This window comes from Cynocephalus volans, chromosome 2 (assembly GCF_027409185.1).
Source record: "Cynocephalus volans isolate mCynVol1 chromosome 2, mCynVol1.pri, whole genome shotgun sequence".
In the NCBI taxonomy this organism is placed as follows: domain Eukaryota; kingdom Metazoa; phylum Chordata; class Mammalia; order Dermoptera; family Cynocephalidae; genus Cynocephalus; species Cynocephalus volans.
The window spans coordinates 108,176,077-108,188,532 of NC_084461.1; the positions used below are offsets into that span (position 1 = coordinate 108,176,077).

Genomic DNA, 12,456 nt, shown 5'->3' on the forward strand with positions numbered 1-12,456 from the left:
GATCACCCACTTCACTATCGCTTGAAAGGAGGGCATCCGGGACACAGCCCTGCTCCACTAAGGCACCCTTCCTAGCACACTGATCAGAGAGCTGCCTTTGCTATATAAAAACATGGTCTCATAATGTTTTTCTATAAAATCCTTTAAGTGAGAAATAATTGCTTCTTTTAAGCTTTTGCTTCCCATGTCTAACAAATATGCGTGTTATGTTAGTTGTAGTCATGTTAAAATATTTAACAAATAGTTATAATGCAGCCTGTCAAACCTAGATTAAATAAATGATGTTTTGCAAAGTGTTCTTATTATCTTTAAAAATGGCTCCAAAAGGACTTTTTCCAGGTATTATGTTCAGATATTTAATGCATCTGACTGAAATTCCTGCAGAAGTGTAGAGTGGAATGATCACTATGGACCATAACAGCCAGGATACTTAATGGAAAGGGGAAGATATTTAATGACCCTTCAATCCAGTTCACCCAGCTCACTGAGCAGCACCTACTGTGTGCTGTGCATCTGGCTTGACAATGAAGAACAGGAAGGGCTTTCTGAGAAAGAACGTCAGGGTCAAATGTCTGGAGCTAGAATGAGTAAGAAGGATGTGTCACTGGTATCATGGTCGTGTGGATGAAGACTTGCCAAATATGGGAATTCCTAATTGAGAGTAAATGGAAATCACAGGTTTGATGGGTAGCATGAAACCAGGTATGGGAGGGCAGGTCAGCAGATCTGTTTTCTTGGGATTTTGGCTAATCCCGTTTTATAAATCAGATTCCTGTTGTCTTTGAATGATATACTAATGATATATTTTTGCAAATCTTCAGTATTTTAATTTAAAGAGAAACTTTTGTGTCAGGCCTCATAGCAAGGTGTTGAGGTTATTATTCTAGAGGATATTGAATATGGAAATATCTTTACACATATACTGACCCTCACAAAGTCAGAGGAGTGTCTGTCTTTAATGTCCTGACCATTAAACATTATCCTCTTATAAAATGCTAATAATCGAACATTATCTTCTTTGCTTTCAACATCAGAATTTGAGAGAATACCCTAACAGACTGAAAAGCAAGTGCTTTTTGGTCTTTGGTTTGATTTTTCTGGGAATTCAAAACAACTCTTGCCAAGTTCTCCAATGACTTCAGTGCAGCTAAACTCTACAGACATTTTTCAGTACTCATCTTTCTTGGCCTCTCATCAACTTCAGACATGCCAACCACTTTCTCCTCCTTCAAACACTGTCTCCACGTGGCTTTCCCACTTTTCTTCTGGTGTCTGGCAGCTCACTCGAAGGCTGTCACAGATGTCTCCTCTTCTCACAATGCTTTCTTTTGAATAATCTCCTTGCTGTTGGCCTTGACTACCTGGTGCCTGCAGCTGAGTCACAGCTCCATGTTTCCATCTGGCCCTATCCCGCAAGCTCCAGGCACTTGCATGAGGCCCTCCGTGGCCTGCCCTGGCTCGTGTGTCTGCCGGGACCCCTCACACATGCTGCTGCAGCCGCCCCGCAGTTCTGCGTGGGCCTCATGCAGGTGACCTCCCTCCCTCTCAGGGCACCTGCTGTTCCTTTCTCCGCACCTGGTGGGCTCGCTCCTCTTTCAGTCCCGTGTTCAGTGTTGCAGCATCAGAGGCCTTTGCTGACTCTGTAAAGCAGCCTCTACCCCATGCACTTTATTTTTAGCTTCACAAAAAATGTTTATTAAATTAATGAAAACCAGCAAAATTATCAACTACCCTACCCGGAGTCACATTCCTTCTCAGTACCTGTCAATGGGTAACAAAGGCAAGGACAGTTGCTGAGTAATTCATGCAATAATGGACATTGTTTTTTGTTTTTTTTGGGGGGGGGGATCTCACTCCTTTATTTATTTATTTTTATTTATTTATTATTTTTTAAATTTTATTTTGTCGATATACGTTGTGGCTGATTATTGTTCCCCATCACCAAAACCTTCCTCCCCCCCTCCCCTAATAGACATTGTTTTAAATCATGAATATGATAGAGCCACAGTGCAAAGTTTAAAGTGAAGTGGAACAGATGAGAAAAATGAAAAAACAACCTGTTTATCTTGTCATTGATCGTGAGTTGGTGGACCTTGTAAAATACCTCCAATGCATTCACTTTTTATCAGAGCAGCCTATTTGCTTCTTCCTTGTAATGCTCACACACTGTCTTGCCTTGGTTCTCTTTTTCTCTCTCTCCCTCTGTCATACTTACCCTCTAAATCTCCAGCATCCAGCATACGCTCAGCTCTTGGAGGATGATGAACACAAGGCCTCAGTACTTGCTGTGTCCCCCATCGGGAGTGCCCTGCTCCCAGGTACCCTCCCAGCTGGCAGCTTCGCCCCTTCATTCCTGTCTTGGCTCCAGTGGCGCCTACACCCAGGGTCTTCCCTCACTTTCCCATCTCCTGCCCCTCTCTAGCCCTGTGTCCTGCATGATTGTTTTCCTTGCCCTTAAACCTCTGCTTGATGTATTGACAGTGCTGTAGAATTACCCACAGTACTTAATATTACTTTCCTTTTCATTCTTTATTGCTCACCTTATTTAGTTGCGTCTATTTAAGCTAACTATGCTAATGATGTAATTCCACTAAACTCCAAATAGACTTTTATATTTTGGATAGTAAAGGATGAAGGCATACATGCTACTTTCATGTAATATTTCCTATTTAGGCATTTTGTTGAAGATTAATCAATAGCGCTATTTATGGCTATTGGTTTTAATATACTTCTATGTGGAAGAAATATATTTAGAATTAAAATTAACTTAGTTAAATCATTGATTTTGAGTGGGTTGTGGATATACAGGTGTAAGGCTCATTGCAAGCTTTTAAAGATATGTTTTATGAAAACTGTTACTTCATATCGGGCATACACTAACAAACCAGTGTTGTTAACCAAAAATAACTGGATCCTCATGTATTGGAGATATTTTTAAAACATATTTTATTTGTTCATTTGCTTGTCTTCCTGACTAACATATAAATTCCATGGCATGGACAGGGACTGTTATTTACTTCTGCTTCTGATAATTAGAACAGTACTTGGTACATAATAATAGCTGGTTCTTACTGTCTGCCAGGCTGATGTCTAAGCTTTGTTTCACTCATCAATTTTTACAATCTAGAAGGTAGGTACTGTTGTAAAATCCATTTCACAATTGAGCAAAGGAAGGCACAGAGACATAGATAACTCACCTAATGTCACACAGCTATGAAGTGACTGATCCAGGACACAGAGGCCTCTCAATAAACGTTTGTTGAGGTGAACTTGTCATTATACCCAGCTACTTACTGGACTTCCCCTTTAGAAAATCTCAAGGGTGACTCAAACTGAACGAGTCCAAAACTGAATTGATCATCTTCTATTTTGCTCCCATTCCAGGTCTTCTCTCACCACCTGTCTGGTTATGCAAGCTGAAAACTCAAGAGACATCCTCCCTTTCCCTCACTAGCCACATCTACTCCAGCACCAGGTCCCATCCCTCATTTCTCTAGGAACCCTCCACTCCTCTCCATCCCACCACGATCGTTCAGGCTCTTGAGCTGCTGCACTGAACTGAGCTCCTGTGTCCACTTTGAGATTGCTTTAGTCCATTCTCCAAATGGCAGCCAGAGTCACCTTTTCAAACACAATTTGTTCCTTTCTCACTCTGCTTAAAATCCTTCAATAGCTTCTCATCACATTTCCGATAAAACCAGAATGCCTGTCTGTTGTTCCCGGGTGTGGCTTGGCAGCTCTGCCCTACTGCCTCCTCACCCATTACTGCACTGGCCTCCGTTTAGTTCTCTGGACACTCTGGGCTCCTACTGCCATAGACTTTCCACCTGATTAGCAACCTCTGCCTAGTCCTTGCCTCTGAGAGCCTTTCTGCCTCCCCTGATGAGGCCCAATCCCTTTCTATGTGTTTCTACATAGTAGGTACTCTATAGAGGTTGGATTAATAAATGAACGTATTTATCTTAAAGTTTTGGATCACTTAATTTTCTTACATAGTAACTACTATATTTATTTTAGTAAATTACCAGGGACTCAGCGTTAGCATAGTCCCTGGTATAATTATGTATAGATTGAAGTTTAGAAATTAAACTTTTTGAACCACGAGAAGGATTGGTTCCCATTCAAATAATCCATTCATATTTTATCTACTCTGATAACTGGAATGTAGTACAACATACTGTGCCCTCTGGGTTTCCTTTGTATCTCCTATAAAAAGGTAGCTGATTTTTCATGTTTGTCAGGACAGCTCTTGTCAGAAAGTTGCCCATTTAAGTTAGGAACACAAGCTCTCATCTTACTGCTCTCTGGAAGGCAGTGTAATAGACCAAGTATACTCAAGACAACTTGGACTAAATGCTGCTGTAAACCACAATGGAAAAACTGCAGCAAAGTATTCCCTGTAGAAATCTTGGAATTCCTTCAAGTATATTGAGATTTTGTTAGAAATTGAATTGCCAGTGTAATCCATCTTCCTTGTGAGAAAACATTCAGATAAAGAGCTGGGGCCTAGCAGCATTAACCATTAGAACATCCCTTAAATCAATAAGCTACAAATCTGGCCATGCTTTCCTGCAGCGCTGGGCCGTGCACTAAAGCAGCTTTGGGCTGCAGCAGCATGACTGATAGCGTATCCTAAACAAGGGCAGACTGCGTGGTGGTACAGATTCCTGAGTTAGAGTGGGTCTTGCCTTGTTAAATTCTATGAAATGCAGTTATATTTTATTGATGCACATAAGAAAACCCGTTTTCCCTTTGTTTTTCAGATTTTCCAAATGTTGTTATTGAAGGAGTTCTCCATGGGATATTTTACCCTCATCTACTGCCCAGGTAGAAATCCTACGTGGCTAAAGGAAGCTGAAGCACGCTTCAAAGTCGTAGGAAATCAATATCTACCAAATTAACCTAAACTCTATGACATAACAGCTCTAGCTAGTGGTAAAATTCACCATCCTAGCTTTATTCGGGGCAGGGATCTTTCCATTAGAATGGTGCTTTTAAAAATAGAAACTGAACCAGGGTTGTGGTCAGGTTAATGCCAAGTGTTTTAAGAAACAGAATGCAGCTGCCAACTTCGAAACCCATGAAGAGATGGCCGCAGTGGATTCCTAGAAGCACTGAGTGTAACAGAACCAAGTTACTCTCTGCTTCAGGCGCACCATTTGCTAATTGAAAATCATATCCTGAATCAAACTGAGACTGATCGACTTTGATAGCTTTTTTCTTCAAATCTTATAATACACTACTTGTCTCCATGAGATTTTCTCAGCCAGTGATGTTACATTTTGAAGTGCTGGCACCAGGAGAGTGTCACAGAAATCCACCATGCTAAATGTGAGGAAGGACCTAAACTGGAAATTAAATTATACTGACAATGGGATGGTATTTTAATTTACATTACAGTGGAGTTGCATCATATCCAAGGGTTAGCTTCTAACATCAGCAGATAAGATAAAATGGGATATTAGGATAATCCTTGAAAGCCCTTTATAAAGTCACAATATTGGAAATCTCGACATTAACCACAACCAGTTTTTCCTCCAGTGTGGGAAGAAATGAGTGTTTCTTCATTTGACAAGCAAATTAAGCTGCTGGTGTGTGTTTGGGGGCCATTTTGTATAAAAAGCACATATCCGTAAACACTAGAAACACACGTAGCCCTGTGAGATACTTGCCCTGTAAGAGGAAGATGTGAATTGACAATGACTAAAGGAGCTGCAGATGAACAACGCCCTTTGGGTTTGCGTAAAGGCGTGCGTGCATTGAATAGGTGGTATTGCTGCAGGATTTTTCATATCACTGTCCTTATGGGTTCCTTTTCACTGACCTCATTACTGAGTTAATGTAAGTTAGATGTGTGTATGATATAACTCCACTGTATATCATATAGACAGTCATATTTTGAGTAGTAAAGTATAAAAGCATATATGCTACCTGTACATATGTGCTGTATGTGGACATTTCATTGAAAACTAATTAAAAGCTAGCCTATTTATGGTTATTAGTTTTAATAAGATTCTGTGTGGAAGAAAAATATTTAAAATCCCAACTAATAACTATATCATGGTTTTTGATTAGGATCTAAATATGCAGGGTTAAAGCCTGCTGCAAACTTTTAAAGATATGTTTTATGATAGATTATGTTACTACATGTTAGAAACAAGCAAGAACTAAATAATCAAGTGTCATAAACCAAAATTAACTGAATAGGCAAGTATTGGAGTTATTTTTTAAATGTTTTTGTGTTATTAGCTATTTTGAGTTAAATAAAAACAAAGAACAAGAAATATTTGAATTTGTCTTCTGCTCCTAGAATTTTATTGAGAATACAAATTGTGTCTGTCTCTTTACACACGCACACACAAATGCAAATCTTCTCACATATTCACATAGACATTTATTTCTAATCTGACTGGATAAGTTTTAAATTACCTCATCTATTTTTAAGCCTGTACACACATTAAATATTTGATGATTTATTAAGATAAAAAGAATTTTTAAAAAGTCCAAGCATCTACAGAGATATATTGATCAAGAAATCCTTTTTAAGAATTAAATTTTTTCTTAGTAATGACTTCCATTTTTAAAATTTATTTAAATTTTTAATATGTAATTTAATCAGTCAGGGTCATTGCAGGAACTAGAAACCACTGTAGGTCTTTTCAGCAGAAAGGGCTATAATATTGGAAGCTGAAAACGCTTATAGAATCGTTAGGAGGGTGAGAGGAGTGAATTCCTGGTGGGTGTTCAGGAACAACTTCCTGAACCTCCAGCATCCTCCAGGCTGACCTGCCAGGGGAAGTGCAGCCTGTGCCTTACACAGGGATTCAGGGAGTCAGGAGGCTGCTAGTGGAGTTGTTGAGGTAAGAACAACACTGTAGCTGCAATCCAGGAATCGGCAAGTAGGATCAGGAAGTAAATGTTATCACCAGAACTGCCTCATAGCAGCACCCAGGAAGCTGGTGACTGGGCACTAGAACAAAGTGTCCAGCTGCCACCACCTGTGCCACAATTATCTCTCAACACCCATGGCCTTGCTAGCCAGCAACCACAGCCTAAAGCAGCAGGAAGATGCTGTTCACCCACTTCCGTCTCATCAAAGTACATGGAGTTTGTGGAACCTTATTCTCCGTCCCCAGCTGCACTGGAGTCTGGGATGGAGCCAGTAGCTTTCTGTTTTCTGCCGCTCAGGAATGCACATCAGAAAGATGATGGAGTACATTCCCACAGTTGAAAATTTAATTTAAAAAACATGAAAGAGTATATAAAACTTCTTTCATCCATCTCCTGTGTACCCAATTCCCCTCCCACAGACAACTACTGTCCTTTTGTGTACACTTCAAGGGATATTTCATCCACATGCAAGCAAATATCGTACATTCAGTGTACATATACTCCATTTCCCCATCTTTTACAAAAACAGTAGCATATAATACTCATTTATCTGTTTTCATGTAGTGGTATGTCTTAGTAGTCTTTCCATTATCAGTACATAAAGTGCTTTCCTCTTCTTTTTACAGCTGTATGGATCTGCTATAATTAATTAACCAGTACTGTATTAATGGACATTTTCCATTTTACTATTATAAAAAGGCCATAGACAATAACTGTGTGTGTATATATGTTACATATATATGCGCATACACATCATCACATATTTTATTAATAATTTTCACAAAACAATTATAAAGTCAAAACAGCAAAAGCTTTCATTAAAAAAAACTCAGACTGTCAGATGTATAAATGCACATTTATAATATTTCATAATGTGTTACTATTGGGTTTCATTGGGCATGGCTGTCCTGTATTGCTGTGCAGGTTGCACTCTGCACAAGTCCAGGTAGTGTTCACGTGGACACAATGTGGATGGTATTCTTGAGTCATTCTTGGAACCCTGCGCTTGGGGAAATATCAAAAAACTAGATCATTCAAAGCATGGATTCATAGGTAAAGGATAGAGGGAAGAAACCAGAAGAAAGAAAAGGAAAAGAAATCCTATTACTATGTGATACAGTTTGAATGTGTTGTCCCCACCAAAACTTATGTGGAAATCTGATTCCCAATGTGGCAGTGTTGGGAGCTGTTTGAGTCATGGGGGCAGATCCCTCATAAATGGATTAATGCTCTCCCTGGGGGAGGAGGACCTAAGTGAGATCTCGCTCTATTAGTTCCTGCAAGAACTGGTTGTTTAAAAGACCCTGGCACCTCCTTTCTCTTTCTCTTGCTTCCTCTCACCATGTGATCTGCTTGTACCTGCCGGCTGCTCACTGTTTTCTGCCATGAGAAGAAGCAGCCTGAGGCCTGCAGCAGATGCAGCTGTCTCAGAATCATAAGCAAATAAACCTCTGTTCTTTATAAATTTCCCAGTCTCAGGTATTCTGTTACGGTAACACAAAACGGACTAATACACCATTTAAGCCAGGATATGGAGACTGCCTGCATTCCCCCATCCCCCTAGTTATTAGACTTGATGTTTTCCCTGGACCTGACCTCAGACTGTCTCCCAGTCCTGTTTTATGCAGAGCCTCTGTCATGCTTCGTCTCCATTGCCTGGCCATTCTGCATATAGGCAACCCTGGTGTCCTTTGTTTCTCTTGGTTTCCTGTCTTACCCACTCAACCCAGCCCCCATTTCAAATAGCCATATTTATGTACAACCCCAGTAACACCATGACCATCGCTACCTGGTAAATCCTACAGTTATAAGCTCATGTTGAAAAATACAAATCTCATAATCGCTTTAGAGAAATACAAGGGTACTTCAAAACATTCATGGAAAGATTTGTATTATATTTTAATTCTATTTTTTCATGAACGTTTTGAAGTTCCCTTGCATCATAATCACACTTTAGAAATAACAAATGACTTTTATCTCACTTGTCAGTTTTGATTAGTTAATAATAGTTGTCTGAGTGCTGTATTAAGAAGGATTCCGACACACCCACGAGGATGGCTACCATCAAAAAAGCAGGAAATACTATGTGGTGGAGATGATGTGGAGGAATTAGAACCCTTGTACATTGCTGGTGGGAATCTGAAATGGTTGCAGCCTCTGTGGAAGTGGTATGTATGATGATTCTTCAAAAAATTAAACAATTACCATTGATCCAGCAATTCCATTTCTGGGTATATACCCAAAAGAAGTGAAAGCAGGGACTCAAACAGGTATTTGTATGTTCATAGCAGCATTATTCACAATAGCCCCAAAATGAAAACAACCCAAGTGTCCATCAACGACAGTACAGATAAAAAGGAAGGAAATTCTGACAATGCTCAAAATAGATGAACCTTGAAGACATTAAGTGAAATAAGCCAGTCACAAAAAAAGGTCAAATAATGTTTGATTCCATTTATATGAGGTACCTAGAATAGTCAAATTCATAGAAACATGAAGTAGTTTCATCTAAAGAATAGAGACATAATCCTTGTTTTCTGGAATTTTTGGCCATTTACAAGGGAGAGTCTTTCCTTTTTACTGAATTAGATACAAAGTTCAGTGGTTAAGGCTGTCTTCTACAGTCTCTCTACTCTCCTTGGGAGTAATCATTTTCATCTTGGCTTTGTTTTGGTTTTCATCCTTGGTGGTAATTGTAGATATTGAATTCAGCAGCAGAAACCCAAGGAAGTAGCAGACACTAACGCAAGACTGAAATGTCTGCAGCATTTATGTTTTCTGTCCATGCCGGCACATAGTGACAGACTGGATGCTAACGAGGGTGAAGGGGCATTTACTTTTTGTGTGAAGAATGGAGGGTATGTTAACTATGTCAAGCCATTGGAGTATATGTAATTTACTAGAGAAAAATTTCATTTCATATCCTATGAGTGTGACTGTCAGTCTGACATAAAATTTGAGCCATTTTCTGTCTTCATTACTCTTAACAGCAGTTACAGTGACATCAGTGGTGTCCCTCACCATGAAAGTCTGTCATTTAGATACTTATGTACTGAGCTTCAACTGAGTGTCACATGTTGTTGGACTAGGGTTTTGTATATTTTATCCCATTAAGTTCTTTATGAAGTAGTTTTTAGTATCCTCATTTTATTGAAGAAGATATTGAAGATATCTTCATGAGGCTGTTTAGGGAGTAGCTAATGTGATTGAGCACCAATTTGGGGTCCAAGAGGCACTGGGCCTAATTCTGTTCACCGGTTACCCCACAGAAGCTTCACAGCATCTTAAATGAGGAATGAATGAATTCTTATTCCACTTCACAGTGAGAAAAATGAGACTTAGAGAGGTGAAATAGCTTGACGGAGACCACCAGTTTTTAAGGACATCAGTATTTGAGTCTTTCACCTACAAAGCTCAGGCTAATCCACTCCCTAAACAGCCTCATGTTAGAACTGTTAGTACTTATGTGCATTTTTTAACCAGGCATGAATATTCTAACCTGAAAACAGCTAGTATTATTAATAGCTGGTAACATTTTTATATTACATTATAAATTATAAAATACTTTCCCATCTCACTTGATTAAGCCAAGCTCCATGCTAGCAGTAGCCTCCTCCCAGGTCTCTGTGCTTCCAATTTTACTACAGTCCATTCTAGACGCAAGAGCCAGAGTGATCTTCGTAAAATGTCTGTCAGATCGTGTCATTCTTATTCTAAATCCTCCAATAGCTTCCATTGCTACTTAGAATAAAATTTAAGCTCCTACCGCCTTCTCCAAGTTCCTCTTGCCAGTACTCATCTCACTGGCAACTGTGGCATTTTAGTTCCCTGGTGTGCCACCTTGGTCTCATAAATATTTATTCTTCTTTACAAATAAATAAGTTAATTCAATGGTTACAAACCCTTGTTTCGTTACACGGTGGGGCAGTGGCTTTTGAAGTGTGGACCCTGGACCAGCAGCATCAGCATCACCCAATTACTTGTTAGAAACACAAATTCTTAGGCCCTAACCCAGACTTACTGAATCAGACAGTGAGGCCCAGAAATCTGACAAGCCCTCCAGTGATTCTGATGCACAATAAAGTCTGAGAACCACAATCTTAGGGCATTTCAAATTACTTCCATGTTGCACATTTTTGAAAGAGTTTTAAACTCTTTTTAATTAAAATGCACACGCATACACAAAACACAATAGCTCTAGGAGGAAGAGGCACAAAATCAAACAGAATGCCAGGACAGCTACTACAAAATGATGCCTTAAGAGAGCAGTCCAACGCTTCAGCAACTCAAGCGGACAATAGGATGATTGAACAAAACCAGTAAAGTGTTTTAAATGCAGTAAAAGACGAAAGATGTACACGCAGAAATGGTCATCTTTTACATAAACTTTTACACCTGGTTATCATGTTAATTTTTCCTCATCACAGAAGGCAACATGGTGTCTTTCTAAATTTGAATTTGAGTAAACTATAATCTTATCCCTTATGGAATAGTGTGATATTGGCTGGATAAATACCCGAACAATTTGTAATTATAAAGTGTGTTAAGTGTTATGAAAGAAAAATCAGGTTTACTCATATGCAGGGAAGGTACCTAATTAGATTTAGGCAGGTCAGGAAACTTTTCTGACGTAGTAACATTGAAGCTGAGATTCTACAGGATGCTGGAGGAATTAGCCAAACAAAGCATGGGGGAAGAGGAAGCATGTTGCAGAGACATCAGCAGGTTCCAAAGCCCCAAATCAGGAGAGAGATATATTCAAGGTCCGGAAGGAGTGCCAGGAAGTTCGGAGGATAGTGAGGGGCTGGGGTTAGTGAGGTGGGCAGGGACGGGATCCCACAAGGCCCTCTTCAAGAGGTGGTGGTCAAGAGGTTGGTATGCAAGGGGAAACCACTGTTAGGCTTTACACAGGAGGGATATGAACTGATTTATTTTTTACATGCATTTATTTTTATCAGGCATGAAAGTTTTTAAAAAATCCTCCAAATAGCTTACAGCCATCAGCAAAAAATTTGCAGTTCAGGATAATGTAAATAAGGTATCACACTTGATCTGATTTATTTTCAAAAGACCTCTTTGGGAGATGTCATCAAGATGGCAGAATAGACAGTCCCCAGCATCATTCTCCCTTACAGTCCATCAATTTACAACTATTGAAAAGCAAAGACTGCCAACCTGGGACCTCTGGAACTCAGGGCGAGAGGAGGAAAGGCTCAGGGAATTCGTGAAGGCAGGAGAAACACAGTAAGAGGAAGAAGAATCCACTCCCAACTGTTTTGAGCCCCAGCTGCATCAGGACCAGCCATGAGAGGTGGGAAGAAGCTGCAGCACACGGAGCAGGAGCCAACAAAAGCTGCAGCTGAGCCCTTTGCGTGAAATGGCCTGGAGTCTGCAAGGGAAAAGAGGGTCTTGGAGTGCACCCTACCAGCCCCCAGTCAGTGAGACCACTGACAGCGTTCCTGTGGACCCACAAAGGAGTGAGGGCACTAGCTGACCAAAGAAAGGAACCCTCCAGAGGCTAGTGAGTCTTCTCGGGGGACCTGTGCATAGCCTACTCCATGGGAA

The 12,456-nt window shown here is 40.1% G+C and overlaps 1 protein-coding gene across 4 annotated transcripts in view; it reads left to right on the top strand.

Annotated features, from left to right (window-relative positions):
* The window catches only part of SNX24 (sorting nexin 24), a 153,751-nt gene extending 147,508 nt beyond the window's left edge, over positions 1-6,243 (top strand). For 3 of the 4 annotated variants that reach the window (XM_063086293.1, XM_063086291.1, XM_063086292.1), the window contains one exon: positions 4,764-6,243. In XM_063086293.1, coding sequence (XP_062942363.1) covers positions 4,764-4,831 — 68 coding nt within the window. In that variant the 3' untranslated portion in view covers positions 4,832-6,243. Of the gene's footprint in view, positions 1-2,230; positions 2,319-4,763 lie in introns of all 4 variants that reach the window. The other variant, XR_010022629.1, reaches the window with a different exon arrangement.
* The last annotated feature ends 6,213 nt before the right edge of the window (positions 6,244-12,456 follow it).